The following is a 25,985-nucleotide window of genomic DNA, read 5'->3' as shown; positions in this document are numbered from 1 at the left end:
TATCTTCTCCCATTCTGTCAGTTGTCTTTTAGTTTTGTTGACTGTTTCCTTTGCTGTGCAAAAGTTTTTGACCTTGATGAAGTCCCAATAGTTCATTTTTGCCCTTGCTTCCCTTGCCTTTGGTGATGTTTCTAGGAAGAAGTGGCTGCGGCTGCGGTTGAAGATGTTGCTGCCTGTGTTCTCCTGAAGGATTTGGATGGATTCCTGTCTCACATCGAGGTTGTTCATCCATTTGGAGCCTATTTTTGTGTGTGGTGTAAAGAACTGGTCCAGTTTTGTTTTTCTGCACGTGGCTGTCCAATTTTCCCAACACCATTTGTTGAAGAGACTGTCTTTTTTCCATTGGACATTCTTTCCTGCTTTGTCAAAGATTAGTTGACCATAGAGTTGAGGGTCTATTTCTGGGTTCTCTATTCTGTTCCACTGATCTATGTGTCTGTTTTTGTGCTAGTACCATACCGTCTTGATGATGACAGCTTTGTAATAGAGCTTGAAGTCTGGAATTGTGATGTCACCAACTTTGGCTTTCCTTTTCAGCATTCCTCTGGCTATTCGAGGTCTTTTCTGGTTCCATATAAATTTTAGGATTATTTGTTCCATTTCTTTGCAAAAAATGGATGGTATATTTTTTAAAATTTTAAAATTTTTTTAATAAACATATAATGTATTAATAGCCCCGGGGTGCAGGTCTGTGAATAGCTAGGTTTATACACTTCACAGCACTCACCATAGCACATACCCTCCCCAATGTCCATAACCCCACTACCCTCTCCCTACCGCCTCCCCCTGGCAACACTCAGTTTGTTTTGTGAGATTCTGCCTTCGGCTCAGGTCATGATCTCAGGGTCCTAGGATCGAGCCCCACATCGGGCTCTCTGCTCCGCGGGGAGCCTGCTTCCTCCTCTCTCTCTGCCTGCCTCTCTGCCTACTTGTGATCTGTCTGTCAAATGAATAAATAAAATCTTTAAAAAAAAAAGAGTCTCTTATGTTTTGTCTCCCTCCCAATCCCATCTTGTTTCATTTATTCTTTTCCTACCCTCCAAATCCCCCACGTTGCATCTCCACTTCTTCATATCAGGGAGATCATATGATAGTTGTCTTTCTCCAACTGACTTATTTCGCTAAGCGTAACACCCTCTAGTTCCAAAAACTGGTATTTTGATAGAGATTGCATTAAACGTGTAGCTTGCTTTAGGTAGCATAGACATTTTTTAAAAATATTTTATTTATTTGACAGAGAGAAATTACAACAAGGCAGAGAGGCAGGCAGAGAGAGAGGAGGAAGCAGGCTCCCCGCGGAGCAGAGAGCCCGACGTGGGGCTCAATCCCAGGACCCTGGGATCATGACCTGAGCCAAAGGCAGAGGCTTTAACCCACTGAGCCACCCAGGCGTCCGGTAGCATAGACATTTTCACAATATTTGTTCTTCCAATCCATGAGCATGGAGCATTTTTCCATTTCTTTGTGTCTTCCTTTCTTTCATGAATACTTTATAGTTTTCTGAGTACAGATTCTTTGCCTCTTTGGTTAGGTTTATTCCTAGTTATCTTATGGTTTTGGGTGCAGTTGTGAATGGGATTGACTCCTTAATTTCTCTTTCTTCTGTCTTGTTGTTGATGTATAGAAATGCAACTATGTATTGATTCATTGCTTTCTGCTCTGACCTTTATTATTTCTTTTCTCCTGCTGGGTTCAGGCTTTCTTTGTTGTTCTTTCTCCAGCTCCTTTAGGTGTAGGGTTAGGTTGTATATATGAGACCTTTCTTGTTTTTTGAGAAAGGCTTGTATTGCTATATATTTTCCTCTCAGGACTGCCTTTGCTGTGTCCCACAGATTTTGAACCATTGTGTTTTCATTACCATTTGTTTCCATGAATTTTTTCAATTCTTCTTTAATTTCCTGGTTGACCCATTCATTCTTTAGTAGGATGCTCTTTAGCCTCCATGTATTTGAGTTATTTCCAACTTTCCTCTTGTGATTGAGTTCTAGCTTCAGAGCATTGTGGTCTGAAAATATGCAGGGAATGATCCCAATCTTTTGATACCAGCTGAGACCTGATTTAGGACCCAGGATGTGATCTATTTTGGAGAATGTTCCATGTGCACTAGAGAAGAATGTGTATTCTGTTGCTTTGGGATGAAATGTTCTGAATATATCTGTGATGTCCATCTGGTCCAGTGTGTCATTTAAGGCCTTTATTTCCTTGTTGATCTTTTGCTCGGATGATCCGTCCATTTCAGTGAGGGGGGTGTTAAAGTTCCTTACTATTATTGTATTATTGTTGATGTGTTTCTTTGATTTTGTTATTAATTGGTTTATATAGTTGGCTGCTCCCATGTTAGAGCATAGATATTTATTTTTTCTTTTCTTTTTTTTTTTTTTTAGGGCATAGATATTTAAAATTGTTAGATCTTCTTGTTGACCAGACCCTTTGAGTATGATATAGTGTCCTTTCTCATCTCTTATTATAGTCTTTGGCTTAAAATCTAATTGATCTGATATAAGGATTGCCACCCCAGCTTTCTTCTGATGCCCATTAGCATGGTAAATTGTTTTCCACCCCCTCACTTTAAAAATTGAGGTGTCTTTGGATCTAAAATGAGTTTCTTGTAGGCAACATATAGATGGGTTTTGTTTTTGATCCATTCTGATACCCTGTGTCTTTTGACTGAGGCATTTAGCCCATTTACATTCAGGGTAACTATCGAAAGATATGACTTTAGTGCCATTGTATTGCCTGTAAGGTGATTGTTACTGTATATTGTCTGTGTTCCTTTCTAATCTGTTACTTTTAGGCTCTCTCCTTGCTTAGAGGATCCCTTTCAATATTTCCTGTAGAGCTGGTTTGATGTTTACTAACTCTTTCAGTTTTGTTTTTTCCTGGAAGCTTTTTATCTCTCCTTCTATTTTCAATGATAGCCTACCTGGATATAGTATTCTTGGCTGCATGTTTTTCTCATTTAGTGCTCTGAATATATCATTCCAGTTCTTTCTGGCCTGCTAGGTCTCTGTGGATACGTCTGCTGCCAATCTACTATTTTTACCATTGTATGTTACAGACTTCTTGTCCTGGGCTGCTTTCAGGATTTTCTCTTTGTCACTAAGATTTGTAAGTTTTACTATTAGATGACGGGGTGTGGACCTATTCTATAACCTTGTTTATAGGTTTTTGGGAAACAGTAGTCTTGTGGTCTCAAAGAATCACACCACAGATTATTTATTAAATGAAGAGTAAAAATAAACTCTAATGAAGGATCTATAGTCACCTCCTGAATCAAGTGAGTAAAAGCATCTCCAATAATGGGACACCTTAAGTATGTGCCTCCTAAAGGGATGCAAGAGAACGTAGGTAGTATTCTTGCAGAATTTTCTTAATCTAGAATCTAATCCTAAGGAACAATCAGACAAATGCAGAATGTGAGACATTCTACATAGTGACTGACCTGGGATCTTTAAAAAATCAATGTCTTAAAAGACAAAATTTAAAGAAAAGAAAAAAGACTAAAGACACATGACAACTAAATGCAGTGAATGAACTCTGACTGGTCCTGGGATTAAAAAAAAAAAAAACCCAAATACTGGCTTTATATTAGATAGTATAGTATTACTGTTAATTTTTTTTTTAATATTTTATTCATTTGACAGAGAGAAATCACAACTAGGCAGAGAGGCAGGCAGAGAGAGAAGAGGAAGCAGGCTCCCTGCGGAGCAGAGAGCCCGACGTGGGGCTTGATCCCAGGACCCTAGGATCATGACCTGAGCTGAAGGCAGAGACATTAACCCACTGAGCCACCCAGGTGCCCCGTATTACTGTTAATTTTAAGTATTATAATATTCTACATATATTATACTATATATACACAGGAAAATGTCCTTATTCCTAAAGAGATACAAAGAGAATGTTTAGGGATAAAGCATCATGAATATCTGAAACTTATTTTCAAATGGTTCAGGCAAATTTATAACATATACATACAAACACACATACACACACGCATATATAGATATATATTTCATATTTACACATATATATACGAAGTATAGAAAAATTGCAAATATCTATGCATTCAACATAGGAGCACCTAAATACATAAAGCTAAGCAGACATAAAGGAGAAACTGACAATAATACAATACAATAATAGTAGAAGACTTTAACATCACTTAAATCAGCAGATAGATCATCCAGATAGAAAATCAACAAAGAAACATGACTGTGAATAAGATTAGATGGACCTAACAGATATACATATATATATATATTTTTTTAATTTATTTTTTTTTCCTAAATGCACATAGAACATTCTCTAGGATAGATGATATGTTAGGCCACAAAACAAGTCTCAATAAATTTAAGAAGATTGAATTCATATCAAGCATCTTTTCTGAACAAAATTATAAGGAAAAAATTACAAGAAATCAATTACAAGAAAAAAAAATCAACTACTAGAAAAAAAAAAAACCTTTAAAAAAAACCCACAAATGGGGCACCCAGGTGGCTCAGTGGGTTAAGCCTCTGCCTTCAGCTCAGGTCATGATCTCAGGGTCCTGGAATCAAGCCCTGCATCAGGCTCTCTGCTCAGTGGGAAGCCTGATTCCCCCTCTCTCTCTACCTGCCTCTCTGCCTACTTGTGATCTCTTTCTGTCAAATAAACAAATAAAATCTTAAAAAAAAAATGGTATTCTTTAAAAAAACCAAAAAACAAAAAACCCACAAACGCATGGAGGCTAAACTACATGCTACTGAACAACCAATTGGTCAATGAAGAAGAGAAAATTAAAAAATACATGGAGACAAATGAGAATGAAAACACAACAGTCCAAAATCTTTGGGATGCAGCAAAAGTAGTTCTAAGAGGGAAGTTTATAGTGATACAGACATACCTAAAAATAAGAAAAATCTCAAATAAAGAATCTACATTACACCTAAAGGAATTAGACTAAGATGAATAAAGAAAGGCCAAAGTTAGTAAAAGGAAGGACATAATAAAGAATAGAATAGAACTAAATGAAATAGACCCCCCCCCCAATAGAAAAGATAACAAAACCAAAACCTGGTTCTTTGAAAAGATAACCAAAATTGACAAACTTTTAGCTAGGAACATCAAAAAAGAAAGAGAGAGGACTAAAATATTTCCAGAAATAAAAGAGAAGAGCAACTAACAATACAGATATAAGAGAATACTATGAAACATTATATGCCAACATATTGGACAACTTAGAATAAATGGATAAACTCCTAGAAAGTTACAATCTTCCAAAACAGAATGAGGATGAAATACAAACTTTGAGCAGACTGATTTTGACTAATAAAATTGAATTGGTAATCAAAAAACTCCCAACAAACAAAAGTCCAAGAAAAGATGACATCACAAATGAATTCTACCAAACAAACAAAAATACTTATTCTTCTCAAACTATTCCAAAAATAGAAGGGGAAGGAAAACTTCCAAATTCATTCTATGATGCCACTATTACCCTGATACCAAAACCAGACAAAGACTCTGCAAAGAAAGAAAGAAAGAAAGAAAGAAAGAAAGAAAGAAAGAAAGAAAAGACTACAGGCTAATATCACTGATGAACATAGATGTATAAATCCTCAACAAAATATTACCAACCTAAATTTAATGATACATTTATACCAGGGATGGAAGGATGGTTTAATATTGGCAAACCAATCAATGCGATACATCACATTTAGTTTTCTTTTAATTTTTAATTTTTTTATTAACATATAATGTATTATTAGCCCCAGGAGTACAGGTCTGTGAATCACCAGGTTTACACACTTCACAGCACTCACCATAGCACATACCCTCCCCAATGTCCATAACCCCACCACCCTCTCCCGATACATCACATTTAGAAGAGGAAGGATATAATCCATATGATCATCTTAATAAATGTAGAAAACACTTTGACAAAATACATCTGTTCATGATAAAAATTTTCAACAATGTGGGTTTAGAGGGAACATACCTCAACATAATAAAGGCCATATATGAGAAACCTACAGAACCATCATATTCCATGGTGAAAAACTGCAAGCTTTTCCTCTAAGATGAAGAACAAGACAAGGATGTCCACTCCCACCACTTTTATTCAACATAGTACTAGAAGACCTAGCCATAGCAATCAGATAAGAAAAAGAAATAGAAGGTATCCAGATTGGTAAGGAAAGAGTAAGATTGTCACTATTTGCACATGATACAACACTGTATATAGAAAACCTTAAAGATTCCACTCAAAGATTATTAGGAGTAATAAATGAATTGAGGAAAGTTGCAGGATACAAAATTAATATACAGAAAGCTATTGTGCTTCTATATAGTAATAGTGAAGTAGCAGAAAGAGAAATTAAGAAAATAATCCTGTTTACAATTCCATGAAAAAGAATGAAATACCTAGGAATAAATTCAACCAAGGAAGTGAAAGACCTGTACTCTGGAAACTATAAGGCAATGATAAAAGAAATTGCAGATGACACAAACAAATAAGAAGGTATACAATGCTCATGGATTAAAACAATTAATTTGTCAAAATATCCATATTAGGGGCGCCTGGGTGGCTCAGTGGGTTAAAGCCTCTGCCTTCGGCTCGGGTCATGATCCCAGGGTCCTGGGATTGAGCCCCGCATCAGGCTCTCTGCTCGGCAGGGAGCCTGCTTCCTCCTCTTTCCCTGCCTGCCTCTCTGCCTACTTGTGATCTTTGTCTGTCAAATAAATAAATAAAATGTTTTAAAAAAAATCCATATTACCCAAACCAATCTATAGATTCAATGAAATCCCTATCGAGGTACCAATAGTATTTTTCAAAGAACTGGAACAAATAATCCTACAGTTTTTTTTTTGAACAACAAAAGACTCTGAATCACCAAAGCAATCTTGAGAAAGAATAAAGCTGGAGTTATCACAATCCCAGATTTTAAGATACACTACAAAGTTACGGTAAGCAAAAGAGTATGGTTCTTGGGGCGTCTGGGTGGCTCAGTGGGTTGGGGCCTCTGCCTCCAGCTCCGGTCATGATCCCAGGGTCCTGGGATCAAGCCCTGCATTGGGCTCTCTGCTCAGGAGGGAGCCTGCTTCCCCCACTCTCTTTCTACCTGCCTCTCTGCCTACTTGTGATCTCTGTCAAGTGAATGAATAAAATCTTAAAAAAAAAAAAAAAAGAGTATGCTTCTTGACAAAAGGAGACATAGTGATCAATGGAACAGGATAGAAAGTCCAGAAGTAAAACTACACTTAATAGTAATTAATTCATGACAAAGGAGGCAAGACTATACTAGGAGGAAAAGTCTTTTCAATAAAGGATGTTGGGAAAACTGGGGAGCTACAAAAAAGGCAAAAGAATGAAATTGGATCACTTTCTTAACCATATATAAAAGTAAAGTTAAAATGGAGTAAAGACCTAAATGCGAGACCTGAAACCATAAAACTTCTAAAAGAAAACATAGGCAGTAATCTCTTGGACATCAGCCATAGAAACGTATTTATGAATATGTTTCTTCAGGTAAGAGAAACAAAAGCAAAAATAAACTGTTGGAACTACACCAAAATAAAAAGCTTTGGAGAGCAAAGGAAACCATGAACAAAAGAAAAGTTCACCTAGAGAATGAGAGAAGATATTTGCAAACAATATATCGGACAAGGGGTTAATATCTAAAATATATAAAGAACTTATACAACTCAACACCAAAAAACCCCAATGAATCCAATGGAAAAATGGGCAAAGGACCTGAATAGACATTTTCCAAAGAAACATAAAGATGGCTAACAGACATATGAAAAGATGCTCAACATTACTAATCACCAGGGAAATGCAAACCAAAACCACAATGAGATATCCGTCATACCTGTCAGAATGGCTAGTATCATAAAGAAAAGAAATAATAAGTATTGACAAGGATGTGGAAAAAAGAGAATTCTTCTGCACTGTTGCCATGTGGGCATGTAAATGATGCAGCCACTCTGGAAAATAGTGTGGAGTTTCCTCAGAAAATTAAAAATAGAAATACCATACAATCCAACAATTTCATTATTGGCTATCTACTCAAAGAAAATGAGAACATTATTTGAAAAGATATGCATTCCTATATTTACTGCAGCATTTTTTATAACAGCCAAGATATGGGAGCAACCCAAGTATTCAGTAGATGAATGGATAAAGAATGTTCCACACATAGTGGAATACACACACACACACACACACACACACACACACACCCCCCACAGAATTACTCAGCTATAAAACAAAATGAGCTCTTGCCATTTGCGGCAACATGGATGGGCGTAGAAGATATTACGCTAAGTAAAATAAGTCCAATAAAAACAAATACCATTATTTCACTTACATGTAGAGTCTTAAAAAGAAAAAAATTTAACAAACAAAACCACAAACATGAATACAGAGAACAAACTGGTGGTCTGTTCAGAGGGGAGGGAGGTGGAGGATGGGCAAATGAGGTGAAGGGAACTTAGAAGTACACACTTCCAGTTTAAAAAAAATGCTTCAAGAATATTTATATATATAGACAAAATATATATACTATGTATATGACATGTATACACATAAAACTGTATTCACAGATATATTAATAAATCAATGTATGTTCATACACAAACAATAATTAAGCAAAGTCAGCAAATGTTTACAATCAGTGAGTTTAGGTGAAGAGAATATAGGTGTATAACTCAGCTATATGCTAAACACACACACACACACACACACACACACACACACACACCCCATTCCAACATCTGGTAACTAGTTCATGGCTGATGTCTATCTACCTCAGCTAAATCATTCCAGATGTAAAATGGGGGGAGTGGGGGAGAACAGTTTTCAAGGATTTGTTTGCTCTGAAATGTCTTATGTACGTGGAGCTGTTCCTGGTAGGGTTCAGTGTTCCCTCCCATGACTTCCAGTGACCCTAAATGAACTACTTCCCAAACAATTCACACATTCCTAATGAAGTCTTTGTTCATGCCATTTCCTCAGCCCCCAAATTCTCCTTATTTTGCTTGTCAAAATCTTACTTGTCTTTGAGGCTCAATTCAAATTCCCCTTCCTCCATGGAAATTTCTAGATCATTAGGCCCTGCTCTGTGGTCCACATACCTTTCTTAAAACACCTGCTCCTTCTTTTTTGCATTATGTATGTCACTTATGTACTATAAACAGAGTCACTTTGTTTAACTCTGTTGCACAGAATGACGTCCAAATTCTTTAGAATAATGTACAAGTCTCTTGGGACTTGATGCCTGCTTTCTTTTGAGTCTTATGTCCTGATGCTCCCTTCTGTGGACCTGATACCAGAGCTGTAATACAAACCAATTATTAGGAATTCCTAAGCCCCTCAGATCCCAATCCCTCAGCTCCACGGCCTGTGGAGGGGTAAACTGCTCCTTAGGATTCTTGAGAGCTCCTGGGGCCTTGCATTCTCATACAACCTGCAATCCTGATTACCACACCAGTAGCTTTCCTCTGTGTTTCACCCCATTACAACTTATTCTCTTTCTATACTTTGGGAAAATAAACCAAAACCTTTCTAGCAAAACATTCATGAGTTTGGCTGACTTTTGAAGGAACTTAAGGAGGACTTACATTTTCTTGGTTACAACATCCGTAAAAAGAAGGATCCACCTGCCCTTGGCCCCAGGGAGGCCCAGTCACTCCCTTTTGTTGGTTCCTCATTCCTCCTTATTTTGGATTCTTCTGCACTGTTGCCAGGTGGGCATGTAAATGGTGCAGCCACTGTGGAAAGTAATGTGGAGTTTCCTCAAAAATTAAAAATAGAAATACCATACAATCCAACAATTTCATTATTGGCTATCTACTCAAAGATACTTCTTCCCGTACTCCTCATTCCATCCCTTCTAGAAGTAGAAGCACCTCCAGGACTTTGATCCCAAGCACTTAACAAGTGTTTCAGAGAACACCTGATTTGGGGCATTTATGAACCTCGTGGGGCCAAGTAGAACATTTTACCTAGCTGGCTCTGATATTCTTTAGGTCATGAATCTGAAAGCTTCTGAATCAAAAAGCCACTGAAAACTGAATCCTGTTGACTGAAATAGTGTCTTTCACTTGTTTTGAGACGCTGGCATCCCACACTTGCACTCCACAGTTTTCAGTGGAGGCCTCCAGCTGGCTTAGAATTGCTGCTGCTCAGTTGCAAAGTTGTGTTTACTTAGAGCAGCGAGGCCCTGTGATAACTTGTCTGGCACATTAGCATCATGACATCTCTTGCTCCCTGTTTTGCTAACACATTGGCCGTCCAGGTTTGAGAAACTTCTGTGTTCATCTTGGACTGAGAGATGCTGTAAGACTGTTTTTAATTTGTATTTAGCTATACAATTACTACATCAGGCAATTTGCACAAACATCTTTACTGAGATATGATTGATATACTATAAACTTCAAGAATTCAAAGTGTACAATTCAGTGGTTTTTAGTATATTAATGATCGAGTTATGCAATCATCACCACAATCAAATTCCAGAACATTTTCATCACTTCAGAATGAAGCTCCCTTCCCACAAGCAGTCATTCCCTAGCCCCAACCCACTGTCCAGTCCGGTCTAGGCAATGACTAATCTGCTTTTTGGTTCTACATACTTGCCTATTCTGGACTTTTCAAATAAGTGGAATCAAACAATTCATGGCCTTTAGGGTTTGGTTTCTTTTACTCATGTGAATGTTTATCTATATAGTAGTATGCATCACACTTGATTATTGCTAAATAATATTCCACTATATGGATGTAACACATTTTATTTATCCTTTCACCAGTTGATGAGCATTTGGCTTGTTTCATTTTTTTCTATCATGAATAATGCTGCTATGGAACATTCGAGTACAAGTTTTTTTGTATTGACATATTTTTTTTTTCATTTCTCGGGTATATTTCTAAGAGTAGAATTGCTGGGTCATATGGTAACTTTATGTTTAATTTTCTGAAGAACTGCCAGACTGGATTTTCCTTATCTGTCTTTTTTAAGTATAACCATCATCATAGATATGTAGTGATATTTCACTGTGGTTTTGATTTGCATTAAGCTAATGGTTAATTAGGTTAATTAATTAAATTCTGAGGCCATATGTTTTAAGGAACAATTGTAGTGATGAAATATAATATTTTATTTTATTTATTTTTTTAAAAGATTTTTATTTTTTTATTTGACAGAGATCACAAGTAGGCAGAGAGGCAGGCAGAGAGAGAGGGGGAAGCAGACTTCCTGCTGAGTAGAGAGCCCGATGTGGGGCTCAATCCCAGGACCCTGGGATCATGACCTGAGCGGAAGGCAGAGGCTTTCACCCACTGAGCCACCCAGGTGCACCAATATTCTATTTTAATATTAACTTTTAGTAATCCTGAATAAAGTAGTAAAGAGAACATAGACAAATGTCATACTTAGCAAGTATAACTCATTTCCAGTTCATCTTAAAAAATTCTAACTTGGGGGTGCCTGGGTGACTCAGTGGGTTAGGCCTCTGCCTTTGGCTCAGGTTGTGATTCCAGGGTCCTAGGATCAGGCCCTGTGTTGGACTCTTTGCTCAGTGGGGAGCCTGCTTCCCTCTCTCTCCCTCTGCCTGCTTCTCTGCCTACTTGTGATCTCTTTCAAATAAATAAATAAAATCCTAAAAAAAAAAAAATTCTAACTTGACTATATGAAAGTAAAAAAAAAAAAAAGTGAAAACTCCAAAGAGAGTTTCATAGGACAAATTCTCCATAAGCTAATAAAACACTTTTAGCTATTATGAGGTATAGGGCAATGAGACAAGCCTTGCATTTCTTATTAATTTTGTTTAAACAATTTGGTTTCTGTTGGAATATCTAAACTCCAATTCTTCTAACATGAATAAAATAGCATCTACATCTGGAACCTAGACCACATCTGCTGGCTCCACAGGGCTTAGTAATTTTTTGTTTTGAAACAAGGAGGCAGAAAACATAATGTGTTCCTAACCAAAGAATCCGCATTTGCAATAAAAATTTTAAAATGAGTAGAGTGATTTTATTTTTGGATGGTATACAAAACCATTAAAAGAAATTAGAAATTGCAATTTAAACAGTGGCTTCAATTAAGTAGATTGTCAAGCACTTCTTTCCCTGACCTGGATTTTTTTTTTTTAATGAAAATGCCTAATAAATGCATCAGTGAAAAAAACAGGATATAATATTTTCATAAACCATTTTCAATTATGGTCCAAGTGCTGTATTTAAGATCACAAAATTTTAAAAGGACAATCCAATGTATCATTTCTGGTATTGTTTCTGTCTGGCAGCTCTGGGACCATAGAATGAGACGCAATTGCCCTTGTCCACCTCATTGGAAGTGTAATAAAAGTGATCCTGAACGCAAAAACAGGAGAATGATATCTATAAGGCATATTCATCAGTTCCCCCAGTTTAGTGGGGAAAGTACTGAGAAAAGAAACAGCAGAACCATATATTAAAAAATTTAAGAACCAAAAAGTACAGTCATTTTTTTTTTAAATAAAAAGAAACAGGGTGCCTGGGTGGCTCAGTGGGTTAAAGCCTCTGCCTTCAGCAGGTCATGATCACAGGGTCCTGGGATCGAGCCCCACATCAGACTCTCTGCTCTGCAGGGAGTCGGCTTCCTCCTCTCTCTGCCTGCCTCTCTGCCTACTTGTGATATCTGTCAAATAAATAAATAAAATCTTAAAAAAAAAAGAAACAAAGCTTTTAAATGGAAAAGGTAGGCTATTGATGAATGATTATTTGTCTGTAGGCCTTTATATAAAGATCTGTTCCCTTTCCAAGCAATTAAACATAATAAAATGAGCTAAGGATGTCAGATTTTTTAGGTTAAGCATAAACAAAAATTTACTGACAAATAGATTAATTGGCCACATGAACTGTCTTCAAAATAAAGTTTTAAGTTTAGAGATCTTTAAGATTTGTTTATATTGATTCAGATTATATGTACCTGGACACAGGAAACAAGGAATTTTCTGGTTCTGGGATTCTGTCACACCTTTTTTTCCCGTTCTTCCTAAGCTAGGTACTGGGGTAGGAGGAGGAAAAATTAAAAAGTAGCTAATGCCCTCTTTTTTATTCTTTTTTTAAATTTCTATTTAAAAACATTTTAATTCCACTATAGTTAACATATAGTGTTATAGGGGAGGAGTCAAGATGGCGGAGAAGTAGCAGGCTGAGACTACGTCAGGTAGCAGGAGATCAGCTCGATAGCTTATCTAAACATTGCAAACACCTACAAATCCAATGGGAGATTGAAGAGAAGAAGAACAGCAATTCTAGAAACAGAAAATCAACCACTTTCTGAAAGGTAGGACTGGCAGAGAAGTGAATCCAAAACGACGGGAAGATAGACCGCAGCGGGAAGGAGCTGGCTCCCAGCAAGCAGTGGAGCAACGGAGCACAAAATCAGGACTTTTAAGTCTGTTCCACTGAGGGACATTGCTCCAGAGGCTAAACCGGGGTGAAGCCCACAGGGGGTCAGCGTGGCCCCAGGTCCCGCAGGGTCACAGAAGGATCGGGGGTGTCGGAGTGTCAGAGAGCTCGCAGGTATTAGAACAGGGAAGCCGGGTACAGAGACAGAGCTGAGGACTGAGCTCTCAGCTCGGGGTTACCTTGAACCGGTCGCAGGCTGGGTGAGCTCGGAGCGCGACCGAAGGCCGGGGATATGGGAGTGATTGGGCGCTGTTCTCTGGGGCCCGACTGAGGAGTGGGGCCGTGGGCTCTTGGCTCCTCCGGGCCGGAGACTAGGAGGCCGCCATTTTCATTCCCGTCCTCCAGAACTCTATGGAAAGCGTTCAGGGAACAAAACCTCTCAAAAGCGACCCCAGGCGGATTACTTGATTCAGCCCCAGTAAGGGCGGTGCAATTCCGCCTCGGGCAAAGACACTTGAGAGTCACTACAACAGGCCCCTCTCCCAGAAGATCAACAAAAAATCCAGCCAGGACGAAGTTCACCTACCAAGGAAAGCAGGTTCAATACCAAGGAGAGCAACGGAATTCCAGAGGAGGAGAAAGCAAAGCACGGAAATCATGGCTTTCTCCCCATGATTCTTAAGTCTTGCAGTTAATTTAATTTTTTTTTCTTCTGCTGCTAAATTTTTTTTTAACTTTTACCCTTTTCTTTTTTAACGTTTTTTTAACTAGTTTATCTAATATATATATTTTTCTTTCTTTTTTATGTTTTTTCTTTATTTGTTTTCTTTTTTAAATTTTTTCTTTTTTTTTCTGAACCTCTTTTTATCCCCTTTCTCCCTCCCAACAATTTGGGGTCTCCTCTGATTTGGTTAAAGGGCATTTTTCTGGGGTCTTTGCCACCCTTTTAATATTTTACTTGCTCCTTCATATACTCTTATCTGGACAAAATGACAAGGCGGAAAAATTCACCACAAAAAAAAGAACAAGAGGCAGTACCGAAGGCTAGGGACCTAATCAATACAGACATTGGTAATATGTCAGATCTAGAGTTCAGAATGACGATTCTCAAGGTTCTAGCTGGGCTTGAAAAAGGCATGGAAGATATTAGAGAAACCCTCTCTGGAGAGATTAAAAACCCTTTCTGGAGAAATAAAAGAACTAAAATCTAACCACATTGAAATAAAAAAAGCTATTAATGAGGTGCAATCAAAAATGGAAGCTCTCACTGCTAGGATAAATGAAGCAGAAGAAAGAATTAGTGATATAGAAGACCAAATGACAGAGAACAAAGAAGCTGAGCAAAAGAGGGACAAACAGCTACTGGACCGCAAGGGGAGAATTTGAGAGATAAGTGACACCATAAGATGAAACAACATTAGAATAATTGGGATTCCAGAAGAAGAAGAAAGAGAGAGGGGAGCAGAAGGTATATTGGAGCGAATTACTGGAGAGAATTTCCCTAATATGGCAAAGGGAACAAGCATCAAAATCCAGGAGGAGCAGAGAACCCCCTTCAAAATCAACAAGAATAGGTCCACACCCCGTCATCTAATAGTAAAATCTACAAGTCTTAGTGACTAAGAGAAAATCCTGAAAGCAGCCCGGGAAAAGAAGTCTGTAACATACAATGGTAAAAATATTAGATTGGCAGCAGACTTATCTATAGAGACCTGGCAGGCCAGAAAGAGCTGGCATGATATATTCAGAGCACTAAACAAGAAAAACATGCAGCCAAGAATACTATATCCAGCTAGGCTACCATTGAAAATAGAAGGAGAGATAAAAAGCTTTCAGGACAACAAAAACTGAAAGAATTTGCAAACACCAAACCAGCTCTACAGGAAATATTGAAAGGGGTCCTCTAAGCAAAGAGAGAGCCTAAAAGTAGTAGATCAGAAAGGAACAGAGACGATAGAGTAAGAATCACCTTACAGGCAATACAATGGCACTAAAGTCATCTCTTTTGATAGTTACCCTGAATGTAAATGGGCTAAATGCCTCAGTCAAAAGACACAGGGTATCAGAATGAATCAAAAACAAAACCCATCTATATGTTGCCTACAAGAAACTCATTTTAGACGCGAAGACACCTCCAGATTTAAAGTGAGGGGTGGAAAACAATTTACCATGCTAATGGGCATCAGAAGAAAGCTGGGGTGGCAATTCTTATATCAGATCAATTAGATTTTAAGCCAAAGACTATAATAAGAGATGAGGAAGGACACTATATCCTACTCAAAGGGTCTGTCCAACAAGAAGATCTAACAATTTTAAATATCTATGCCCCTAACGTGGGAGCAGCCAACTATATAAACCAATTAATAACAAAATCAAAGAAACACATCAATAATAATACAATAATAGTAGGGGACTTTAACACTCCCCTCACTGAAATGGACAGATCATCCAAGCAAAAGATCAACAAGGAAATAAAGGCCTTAAATGACACACTGGACCAGATGGACATGACAGATATATTCAGAACATTTCATCCCAAAGCAACAGAATACACATTCTTCTCTAGTGCACATGGAACATTCTCCAAAATAGATCACATCCTGGGTCCTAAATCAGGTCTCAGCTGGTATCAAAAGATTGGGATCATTCCCTGCATATTTTCAGACCACAATGCTCTGAAGCTAGAACTCAATCACAAGAGGAAATTTGGAAAGAACCCAAATACGTGGAGACTAAACATCATCCTTCTAAAGAATGAATGGGTCAACCAGGAAATTAAAGAAGAATTGAAAAAAATTCATGGAAACAAATGATAATGAAAACACAATGGTTCAAAATCTGTGGGACACAGCAAAGGCAGTCCTGAGAGGAAAATATATAGCAGTACAAGCCTTTCTCAAGAAACAAGAAAGGTCTCAAGTACACAGCCTAACCCTACACCTAAAGGAGCTGGAGAAAGAACAAAAGAAACCCTAAACCCAGGAGGAGAAGAGAAATCATAAAGATCAGAGCAGAAATCAATGAAATAGAAACAAACAAAAACAAAAACAAAAACAAACAAACAAACAAACAAAAAACAGAACAAATCAACAAAACTAGGAGCTGGTTCTTTGAAAGAATTAATAAGATTGATAAACCCCTGGCCAGACTTATCAAAAAGAAAAGAGAAAGGACCCAAATAAATAAAATCATGAATGAAAGAGGAGAGATCACAACTAACACCAAAGAAATACAGACAATTATAAGAACATACTATGAGCAACTCTACGCCAACAAATTTGACAATCTGGAAGAAATGGATGCATTCCTAGAGACATATAAACTACCACAACTGAACCAGGAAGAAATAGAAAACCTGAACAGGCCCATAACCAGTAAGGAGATTGAAACAGTCATCAAAAATCTCCAAACAAACAAAAGCCCAGGGCCAAACGGCTTCCCAGGGGAATTCTACCAAACATTTAAGAAGAACTAATTCCTATTCTCCTGAAACTGTTCCAAAAAATAGAAAGGGAAGGAAAACTTCCAAACTCATTTTATGAGGCCAGCATCACCTTGAAACCAAAACCAGACAAGGATCCCACCAAAAAAGAGAACTACAGACCAATATCCTTGATGAACACAGATGCAAAAATTCTCACCAAAATACTAGCCAATAGGATTCAACAGTACATTAAAAGGATTATTCACCACGACCAAGTGGGATTTATTCCAGGGCTGCAAACTTGGTTCAAATTCCACAAATCAATCAATGTGATACAACACATTAATAAAAGAAAGAACAAGAACCATATGATACTCTCAATCGATGCTGAAAAAGCATTTGACAAAGTACAGCATCCCTTCCTGATCAAAACTCTTCAAAGTGTAGGGATAGAGGGCACATACTTCCATATTATCAAAGCCATCTATGAAAAACCCACCGCAAATATCATTTTCAATGGAGAAAAACCGAAAGCTTTTCCGCTAAGGTCAGGAACACGGCAGGGATTTCCATTATCACCACTGCTATTCAACATAGTACTGGAAGTCCTAGCCTCAGCAATCAGACAACAAAAGGAAATTAAAGGCATCCACATTGGCAAAGAAGAAGTCAAACTATCACTCTTCGCAGATGATATGATACTATATGTGGAAAACCCAAAAGACTCCACTCCAACACTGCTAGAACTTGTACAGGAATTCAGTAAAGTGTCAGGATATAAAATCAATGCACAGAAATCAGTTGCGTTTCTCTACACCAACAACAAGACAGAAGAAAGAGAACTTAAGGAGTCAATCCCATTTACAATTGCACCCAAAACTATAAGATACCTAGGAATAAACCTAACCAAAGAGGCTAAGAATCTATATGCAGAAAACTATAACGTACTCATGAAAGAAATTGAGGAAGACACAAAGAAATGGAAAAATGTTCCATGCTCCTGGATTGGAAGAATAAATATTGTGAAAATGTCTCTGCTACCTAAAGCAATCTACACATTTAATGCAATCCCTATCAAAATACCATCCATTTTTTTCAAAGAAATGGAACAAATAATACTAAAATTTATATGGAACCAGAAAAGACCTCGAATAGCCAAAGGAATATTGAAAAAGAAAGCCAAAGTTGGTGGCATCACAATTCCGGACTTCAAGCTCTATTACAAAGCTGTCACCATCAAGACAGCATGGTACTGGCACAAAAACAGACACATAGATCAATGGAACAGAATAGAGAGCCCAGAAATAGACCCTCAACTCTATGGTCAACTAATCTTTAACAAAGAAGGAAAGAATGTCCAATGTAAAAAGAGCCTCTTCAGTAAGTGGTGCTGGGAAAATTGGACAGCCACATGCAGAAAAATGAAATTGGACCACTTGCTTACACCACACACGAAAATAGACTCAAAACAGATGAAGGACCTCAATGTGAGAAAGGAATCCATCAAAATCCTTGAGAAGAACACAGGCAGCAACCTCTTCGACCTCAGCCGCAGCAACATCTTCCTAGGAACATCGCCAAAGGCCAGGGAAGCAAGGGCAAAAATGAACTATTGGGATTTCATCAAGATCAAGTCTTTGCACAGCAAAGGAAACAGTCAACAAAACCAAAAGACAACTGACAGAGTGGGAGAAGATATTTGTAAATGACATATCAGATAAAGGGCTAGTGTCCAAAACCTATAAGGAACTTATCAAACTCAATACCCAAAGAACAAATAATCCAATCAAGAAATGGGCAGAGGACATGAACAGACATTTCTGCAAAGAAGACATCCAGATGGCCAACAAACACATGAAAAAGTGCTCCACATCACTCGGCATCAGGGAAATACAAATCAAAACCACAATGAGATATTTCCTCACGCCAGTCAGAATGGCTGAAATTAACAAGTCAGGAAATGACAGATGCTGGTGAGGATGCGGAGAAAGGGGAAACCTCCTACACTGTTGGTGGGAATGTAAGCTGGTGCGACCACTCTGGAAAACAGCATGGATGTTCCTCAAAATGTTGAAAATAGAACTACCCTATGAGCCAGCAATTGCACTACTGGGTATATACCGTAAAGATACAAACGTAGTGATCCGAAGGGGCACGTGCACCCGAATGTTTATAGCAGCAATGTCTACAATAGCCAAACTTTGGAAAGAACCTAGATGTCCATCAACAGATGAATGGATAAAGAAGATGTGGTATATATACACAATGGAATACTATGCAGCCATCAAAAGAAATGAAATCTTGCCATTTGCGACAACGTGGATGGAACTAGAGGGTATCATGCTTAGTGAAATAAGTTAATCGGAGAAAGACAACTATCATATGATTTCCCTGATATGAGGAAGTGGAGATGCAACATGGGTGGTTAGGGGGATAGGAGAAGAATAAATGAAACAAGATGGTATTGGGAGGGAGACAAACCATAAGTGACTCTTAATCTCACAAAGCAAACTGAGGATTGCTGGGGGTGGGGGTTGGGAGAGGGGGAGTGGGGTTATGGACATTGGGGAGGGTATGTGCTATGGTGAGTGCTGTGAAGTGTGTAAACCTGGCAATTCACAGACCTGTACCCCTGGGGATAAAAATACATTATATGTTTATAAAAAATAAAAAAGAAATAAACTTTAAAAAAACAACATATAGTGTTATATTAGTTTCAGGTGTACATTACAGTGATTCAACAACTCCTTTCATCACCCCACGCTCATCACAAGTGCACTTCCTAATCCCATCACCTACTTCATCCATCCCCCAACCTGCCCTTCAGCAATCACTCCAGTAATCAGTTTGTTTTCTATAGTTAAAGTCTGTTTCTTGGTTTGTCTCTTTTTTCCCTTTGGTTCTCTTTCTTTCTTTTTCTTAGATTTTGTTTATTTGAGAGAACACAAGCAGGGAGGAGAGGCTGAGGGAGAGGGAAAAGCCAACTCCCTGCTGACCAGGGAGCCCAACATGGGGCTCCATCTCAGGACCCTAGGATCATGACCAGCCAAAGGCAGCTGCTTAACTGACTGAGCCACTCAGGCGTCCCTGCCTGTTTGTTTCTTAAATTCTACATATGAGTGATATCATGTAGTATTTGTCTTTCTATGACTAACTTATTCTGCGTAGCATTATACTCTCTATCTATGGTGTGACAAATAGCAAGATTCTATTCTGTTTAAAATTATATATATAGGGGCGGTTGGGTGGCTCAGTGGGTTAAGCCTCTGTCTTTGGCTCAGGTCATGGTCTCAGGGTCCTGGGATCGAGCCCAACATTGGGCTCTCTGCTCAGCGGGGAGCCTGCTTCCCCCTGTCTCTCTGCCTGCCTCTCTGCCTACTTGTGGTCTCTCTCTCTGTGTCAAATAAATAAATAAAATCTTTTTAAAAAATTAAAAATAAAATTATATATAATATTTATTTATATTGCATATTATATATATGTATGTGTGTATACATACATATATATAATAGATATATGTGTTATATATGTATGTGTATATATATATACACATACACCTTCTTTATCCATCCATCTATACATGGACAGGCTGCTTCCATTATTTGGCTATATGCATATGAATGCATGTATCCCTTTTAATTACTGCTTTTTTATTTGGATAAATACCCAGTACTGTAATTCCTGGATCATAGGATAGTCCTATTTTTAACTTTTTGAGGAACCTTCACACTGTTTTCTACAGTGACTGCATCAGTTTGTATTCCCACCAACAGGGCAAGAGGGTTCCTTTTTCTCCACATCCTCACCAACACTTGTTGTTTCTTATGTTTTTGATTGTAGCCATTTTAACAGGTGTGAGGTTTGTAGTTTTGATTTGCATTTCTCTGATGATGAGTGATGATGATCATGTGTCTGTTGGCCATCTGGATGTCTTCTTTGGAGAAATGTCTGTTCATGTCTTCTGCCCATTTTTAAATTGGATTATTCATCTTTTAGGTGTTGATTTATATAAGTTCTTTATATAGTTTGGTTATTAACCCTTTATTGGCTAAGTCATTTGCAAATATCTTCTATTTAGTAGGTTGCCTTTTAGTTTTGTTGGTTGTTTTCTTTGCTGTGCAGAAGCTTTTATTTTTATGTATTCTTGATAGTTTATTTTTGCTCTTCTTTCCCTTGTCTCAGGAAGATTCTGTCATACTTCTTACAAAACATTAGAGACAACCTGAAGTTTTTATTTAATAATGTTGTCTAGCCAAAGTGATTTTATAATTAAAGTATAAAGAAATATAAGATAGAAGCTATTTTTTTAGTTTACATAAATGGTTGTTATTTTATTAGGAATATACTGTCTAATTATAATCACAAAGTGATTTTTATATTAAATATTTTTAGATGTAATATATTGGAATATATTTTGATAAATATATATGATATTTAATAATATATAATACATAATATATATTAATATAATATATATTATATACAACACATTTAATATATGTTAAATATATTTAGATATAATATATTAGAAATATGCTGCCTAAATTATAATCACAAAGTGATCTTTATATTAAATATTTTTAGGGTTTGATGATACTTTCCAGACATAAAAAATTAAAGGAACTTTCTCTATCTGAGTGTTATAAAATCACCGATGTTGGAATTACGGTAAGATAATAAAGGCCTTCTGTTAAAGAATTATGATTAAAAATTAGGCACAAATTGAATAATCTTTGTAGGTCATGGTAGAAAAAAATAAGTGGATTGCAAATGTATTAACTCATATGTGAACTTGGTTAAGACAAAATAAACTCCTGGACTTTAGACAGGCCTCCACAGCTTAAGGTAACTAAGAGTATTTGTTTTCTCATTTTTCCTATCTACTCTCCCTTCCCAATGTTAGACTTATGGGATAAATAAGGATAGGTAGACATTTCACTTGGAGAAAGATGAAATGAAATGTGGTAAAAGTCTTCTCATATAAAGAAAATATTCTGTAGATAAAAATGTTATATAATCTAACCATGAAAATTGGGAGAGTTTGAAAAATTATACCAGGTACTTAACAATTAGGAACTTCAGATACTCAAACACAGTGGGCAGCATGTTTTACCATAACAGAAAGCACGAGCTAAGTAATTGGATAGGATAGATAATTATATGCTCAGCTGGTACTTTAAGAGCTCATGAGAAGGTAAATTTCCTAGATCTGGTCTTGAGGGATGTCCTAGGAGCCATAAAATAGCTATTGTGAGCAAGCCTCAGTGTAACGTTTATTCAAACATTAAGCATCTCAGTGTGCTGTTAAAAGAATAAAAACCAGGGGCGCCTGGGTGGCTCAGTGGTTTAAGCCGCTGCCTTCGGCTCAGGTCATGATCTCAGGGTCCTGGGATCGAGCCCCGCATCGGGCTCTCTGCTCAGCAGGGAGCCTGCTTCCCTCTCACTCTCTCTGCCTGCCTCTCTGCCTACTTGTGATCTCTCTCTGTCAAATAAATAAATAAATAATCTTTAAAAAAAAAAAAAAGAATAAAAACCACAATCATAGGTCCATCCATGTACTGAACCAGGACAACACTGGTAACCTATTAGTAAATCATGGAAGGTAACACTTTTAAAGAGAACCAATAACCTAGGAATGTGCAAACTGTTAAACACACTGGAAACTCCATTTAATGTGTCCTGAGAGTTAAAAACCCCAACCACTTATAAAAAGTCAGGGCTAAGCTAGGAAAAAAAATTTTTTTTAAAGAAACTCTTACTGAGATAAAAGATAACGCAAGTTGATAGCTGTGAATTCTACAGAGTACCACAAAGTTGAAGCTCTCTTCTGTGAATTGGAAATGGACATTACAGGAAGTTCAAACATGACTCATAGAAGAGTGCTAAAATATTATATAAATGGTGAGCTATAGACGATGAGGGGTCAAAAGGTAGTCTAGACTTTAGCACAAAACTTCAGAGTTTTGCAGCTGAAGGAATCCTAGAACCATCTAAACCAACTCTCTAATTTTATAGGGGAAGAAATTAAGGCCAAGAGAGGTTAATGACTGTCCAAAGTCCTATACCTTTCTCAGTAAAATAATCTAACTACAGTTTTATGGAAATAAAGAGTAGAAATGGAAAATTCCTGTTCTAAATGGTTGACTGACAACATGGCTTAATGGAACAAATTTGTTTTCGAATTATTTTTGCTGTAATTCATTCTGCCTGGGCAATTAGTGGTACATAAGGGAAAAATGTAACACCATTAAGAAATCTCCTTTAAGAGGAACTAGTGTCAAGCAATGCCATTTTTTCTCACCTTCAGACTCTGGGTGCTAAGGTTCTAACAAGTTCCCAAAGAATCTGCCTAGTAGTGTATTCAACTGTACAAAGAGTTAAAGAGAAGAAATCATATCCTTCAAAAAATCCCAGAGAAGACTAACAACTTCCATGTAGGACAAGATTTTAACTCTACAGTACCAAAAGGGGTTACAAAACATTTACATGCCTGAAATCTACTAGGAGAAAAAGCTGAAAGTTTCTCCTAAGCTTACACAATGATTTACCCTACTGCGATTCCTTTAAATTTAAACATACATTTACATAAAATTTTATCCGTGAATATGATCTAGTCAGGCTTTTAAAAGGTTTTTGACAAGGTGATAGAATAAAGGTTTATTAAGATAAAACATGTTAACAATTCTAATATTGTGTTGTATTTCTTATATGGTGATCAATTACATTTGACCACTAACCACAAATCATTAAGTAGTACTGAAACCTATCACAGTGATGACAGGGCCTCTTAATATACACCAGTTACTAACGGATTTTTAAAACGTTCCTTGGGATGAGAAAGTACAGATCAAAATATGAGGCTAAGTATTAGGAAGCCAGTGCTTTCTATCATTTTTCCTTGACTCTATGAGTTCCAGGTGCTCTTAGATTTTAGATAAAAGCACTTCTTCCATATGCTAATCACACAGTCATACAGATGAGTGAAAAAAATGTGATCTTGGGGTGCCTGGGTGGCTCAGTGGGTTAAAGCCTCTGCCTTCGGCACAGGTCATGATCCCAGAATCCTGGAATCGAGTCCCGCATCAGGCTCTCTGTTCAGCAGGGAACCTGCTTCCCCGCCCTCTCTCTCTGCCTGTCTCTCTGCCTACTTGTGATCTTTGTCTGTCAACTAAATAAATAAAAATTTTTTTTAAATGTGATCTTTTAAAAATTGATATATATTTTTCATCTAAAAGAGAAAATAAGCTTTGCGCAGTGGCAGTATCGTAGCCAATGAGGTTTATCCGAGGCGCGATTATTGCTAATTAAAAGAGAAAATAAAAAGGGGGAAACAGGAGCATGGGAGTTACAATATTATTTAATTATTAGTTACACAAGATCAGCTATTCAAGTTCATGAAAAAATTTTTCCTCTTTTTCATCATCTCATTTTGTCCTCCCTGCGTGTGTGTGTGTGTGTGTGTGTGTGTGTGTGTGTGTGTGTTGTGCCTGTTAACCAATTTTACCCTTCTAAGATTCCCGGGTTCACATTTCTGGGCATATAATAAAATCTTTCTCCTCTGTGCCTCCTCCAGCCCAATTATTAAGTCCAGAAAGAGATGAGACAAGGAAGGTAAAAGGAGAAAATGACACATAACCAATTTCACAATTCCTTATTTGGATTTATAAAAGAGAAGGGAGTCAGATAAGGTGATTGCATTGAGATATTTAGATTATCTACAATTTATCAAGAATTCACTTTCTTGTTACTTCTCAAAGGTAAATATAGGAGATTCTGTTTTTAGCACAAGGCATCGAAACTTATATTCAACCTGATGATTTAAGAAAAAATGAGATAAACATTTTTTACCCTGGTTAGGTTTTGCAAGAGTCATGCCCATAATAAGAATAAAAAATTACCTCATTTTAGTGTTTTACTGGAAACCACAGCACATGCAGATTAAGTGTCTGGAGTCTCAGATGTACTGACTTAGGATCTGGTTTTAATTACTTCTTCCAACTTTGATTTTTTTTTTTTTTTCTGAGATCATTAGACATTCAATGATCATGTTAAACAAAAATTATGTGCTCTTGAAAGGCACACACATTTTGGAAAAGATGTTTGATGCAGTCATAACAAAATATTTCTCAAGAAATCTTTTCCTTGAGCATTTAATTAGCAAACTGTCCAGTTTGGCAAAAGAATTGGTTTAACTGGGATGTTGCAATACAGATAAAATGGAAGTTCTGTCTTGTTTGGATATAACCAATGGAATAAATACAATTATTTACTCTAATTGCTTTTTGCCCTTCTTTATCTAGTTTATATTTCTCATTCCCATTTTTGGGAATGAAGTATGCTATAAATACATGCCATAATAATCATACATACAAATGTACCTATTTTTCTTTATGTAGGTCATTTGCAGCTGGACAAATCTTTTTTTATTGTTTCGGTGTTGGTAGGTTGAGGTAGTTAATTAAGAAAGGGTGCCTTTCTTCATTAGAGGGGCGCCTGTGTGGCTCAGCCATTAAGTGTCTGCCTCAGGTCATGGTCCCAGGGTTCTGGGATTAAGCCCTGCATGTGACTCCCTGCTTAGCGGGAAGCCTGCCTCTCCCTCTCCCACTACCCCTCCTTATGTTCTCTCTCTTGCTGTGTCTCTCTCTGTCAAATAAATAAATACAATCTTTAACAAAACAAAAAAAAAAAAAAAAAGAGGAGGGGGAAATCAAGTTTAGTTATGGCTTACCACAAGGACTTACATGTGTGTACGCAGTGAAAAGTGTGTGTATGTGTTTACACATAAATATGTGTGGCAGTGTATACCTGTGTATAGCGTATGTCTGCAAATTAAATGTGTGTGAGTTTTAGCATACATTAGATTGCATGTTTAGATGTAAATGTGTATATCTTTATGCCTAGTATGTATGTGTACATTAAATTTATGTGCACATTTTAGTGTATGTTAGATTATACACATTTTTCAATGTGTCTGTATATTTATTATACCCAAATTGTATATAGAGATGCTGCAAGATTATATTTCTAGGCTAAGACCAAATAAATGGTGATCAGTATTTAAAGCAAATCATAAAAGTTGGTCTGTTAAAGAATGATCTTTTCATTTGTATTTTTATTTTAAAAATTAAATATCTATGTGAATTAAAAGTGTGGAGAATTTTTTAAAAAGTGTGGAGATTAGCGCTG

At 37.1% G+C, this 25,985-nt stretch overlaps 1 protein-coding gene and 1 pseudogene across 1 annotated transcript in view; both read left to right on the top strand.

Moving 5' to 3' along the window:
- Nucleotides 1–25,985, top strand: part of FBXL13 (F-box and leucine rich repeat protein 13) — a 233,922-nt gene that overhangs the window by 178,685 nt on the left and 29,252 nt on the right. Inside the window, exon 18 of the mRNA XM_046020438.1 lies at nt 21,384–21,467. Within this exon, the coding sequence (XP_045876394.1) occupies nt 21,384–21,467 (84 nt within the window). The remainder of the gene's footprint in view (nt 1–21,383; nt 21,468–25,985) is intronic.
- On the top strand, nt 24,043–24,229 carry LOC123952348 (annotated as a pseudogene).

Source organism: Meles meles, chromosome 10 (genome assembly GCF_922984935.1).
Source record: "Meles meles chromosome 10, mMelMel3.1 paternal haplotype, whole genome shotgun sequence".
Lineage (NCBI taxonomy): Eukaryota > Metazoa > Chordata > Mammalia > Carnivora > Mustelidae > Meles > Meles meles.
This window is presented reverse-complemented; position numbering and strand designations above follow the sequence as displayed.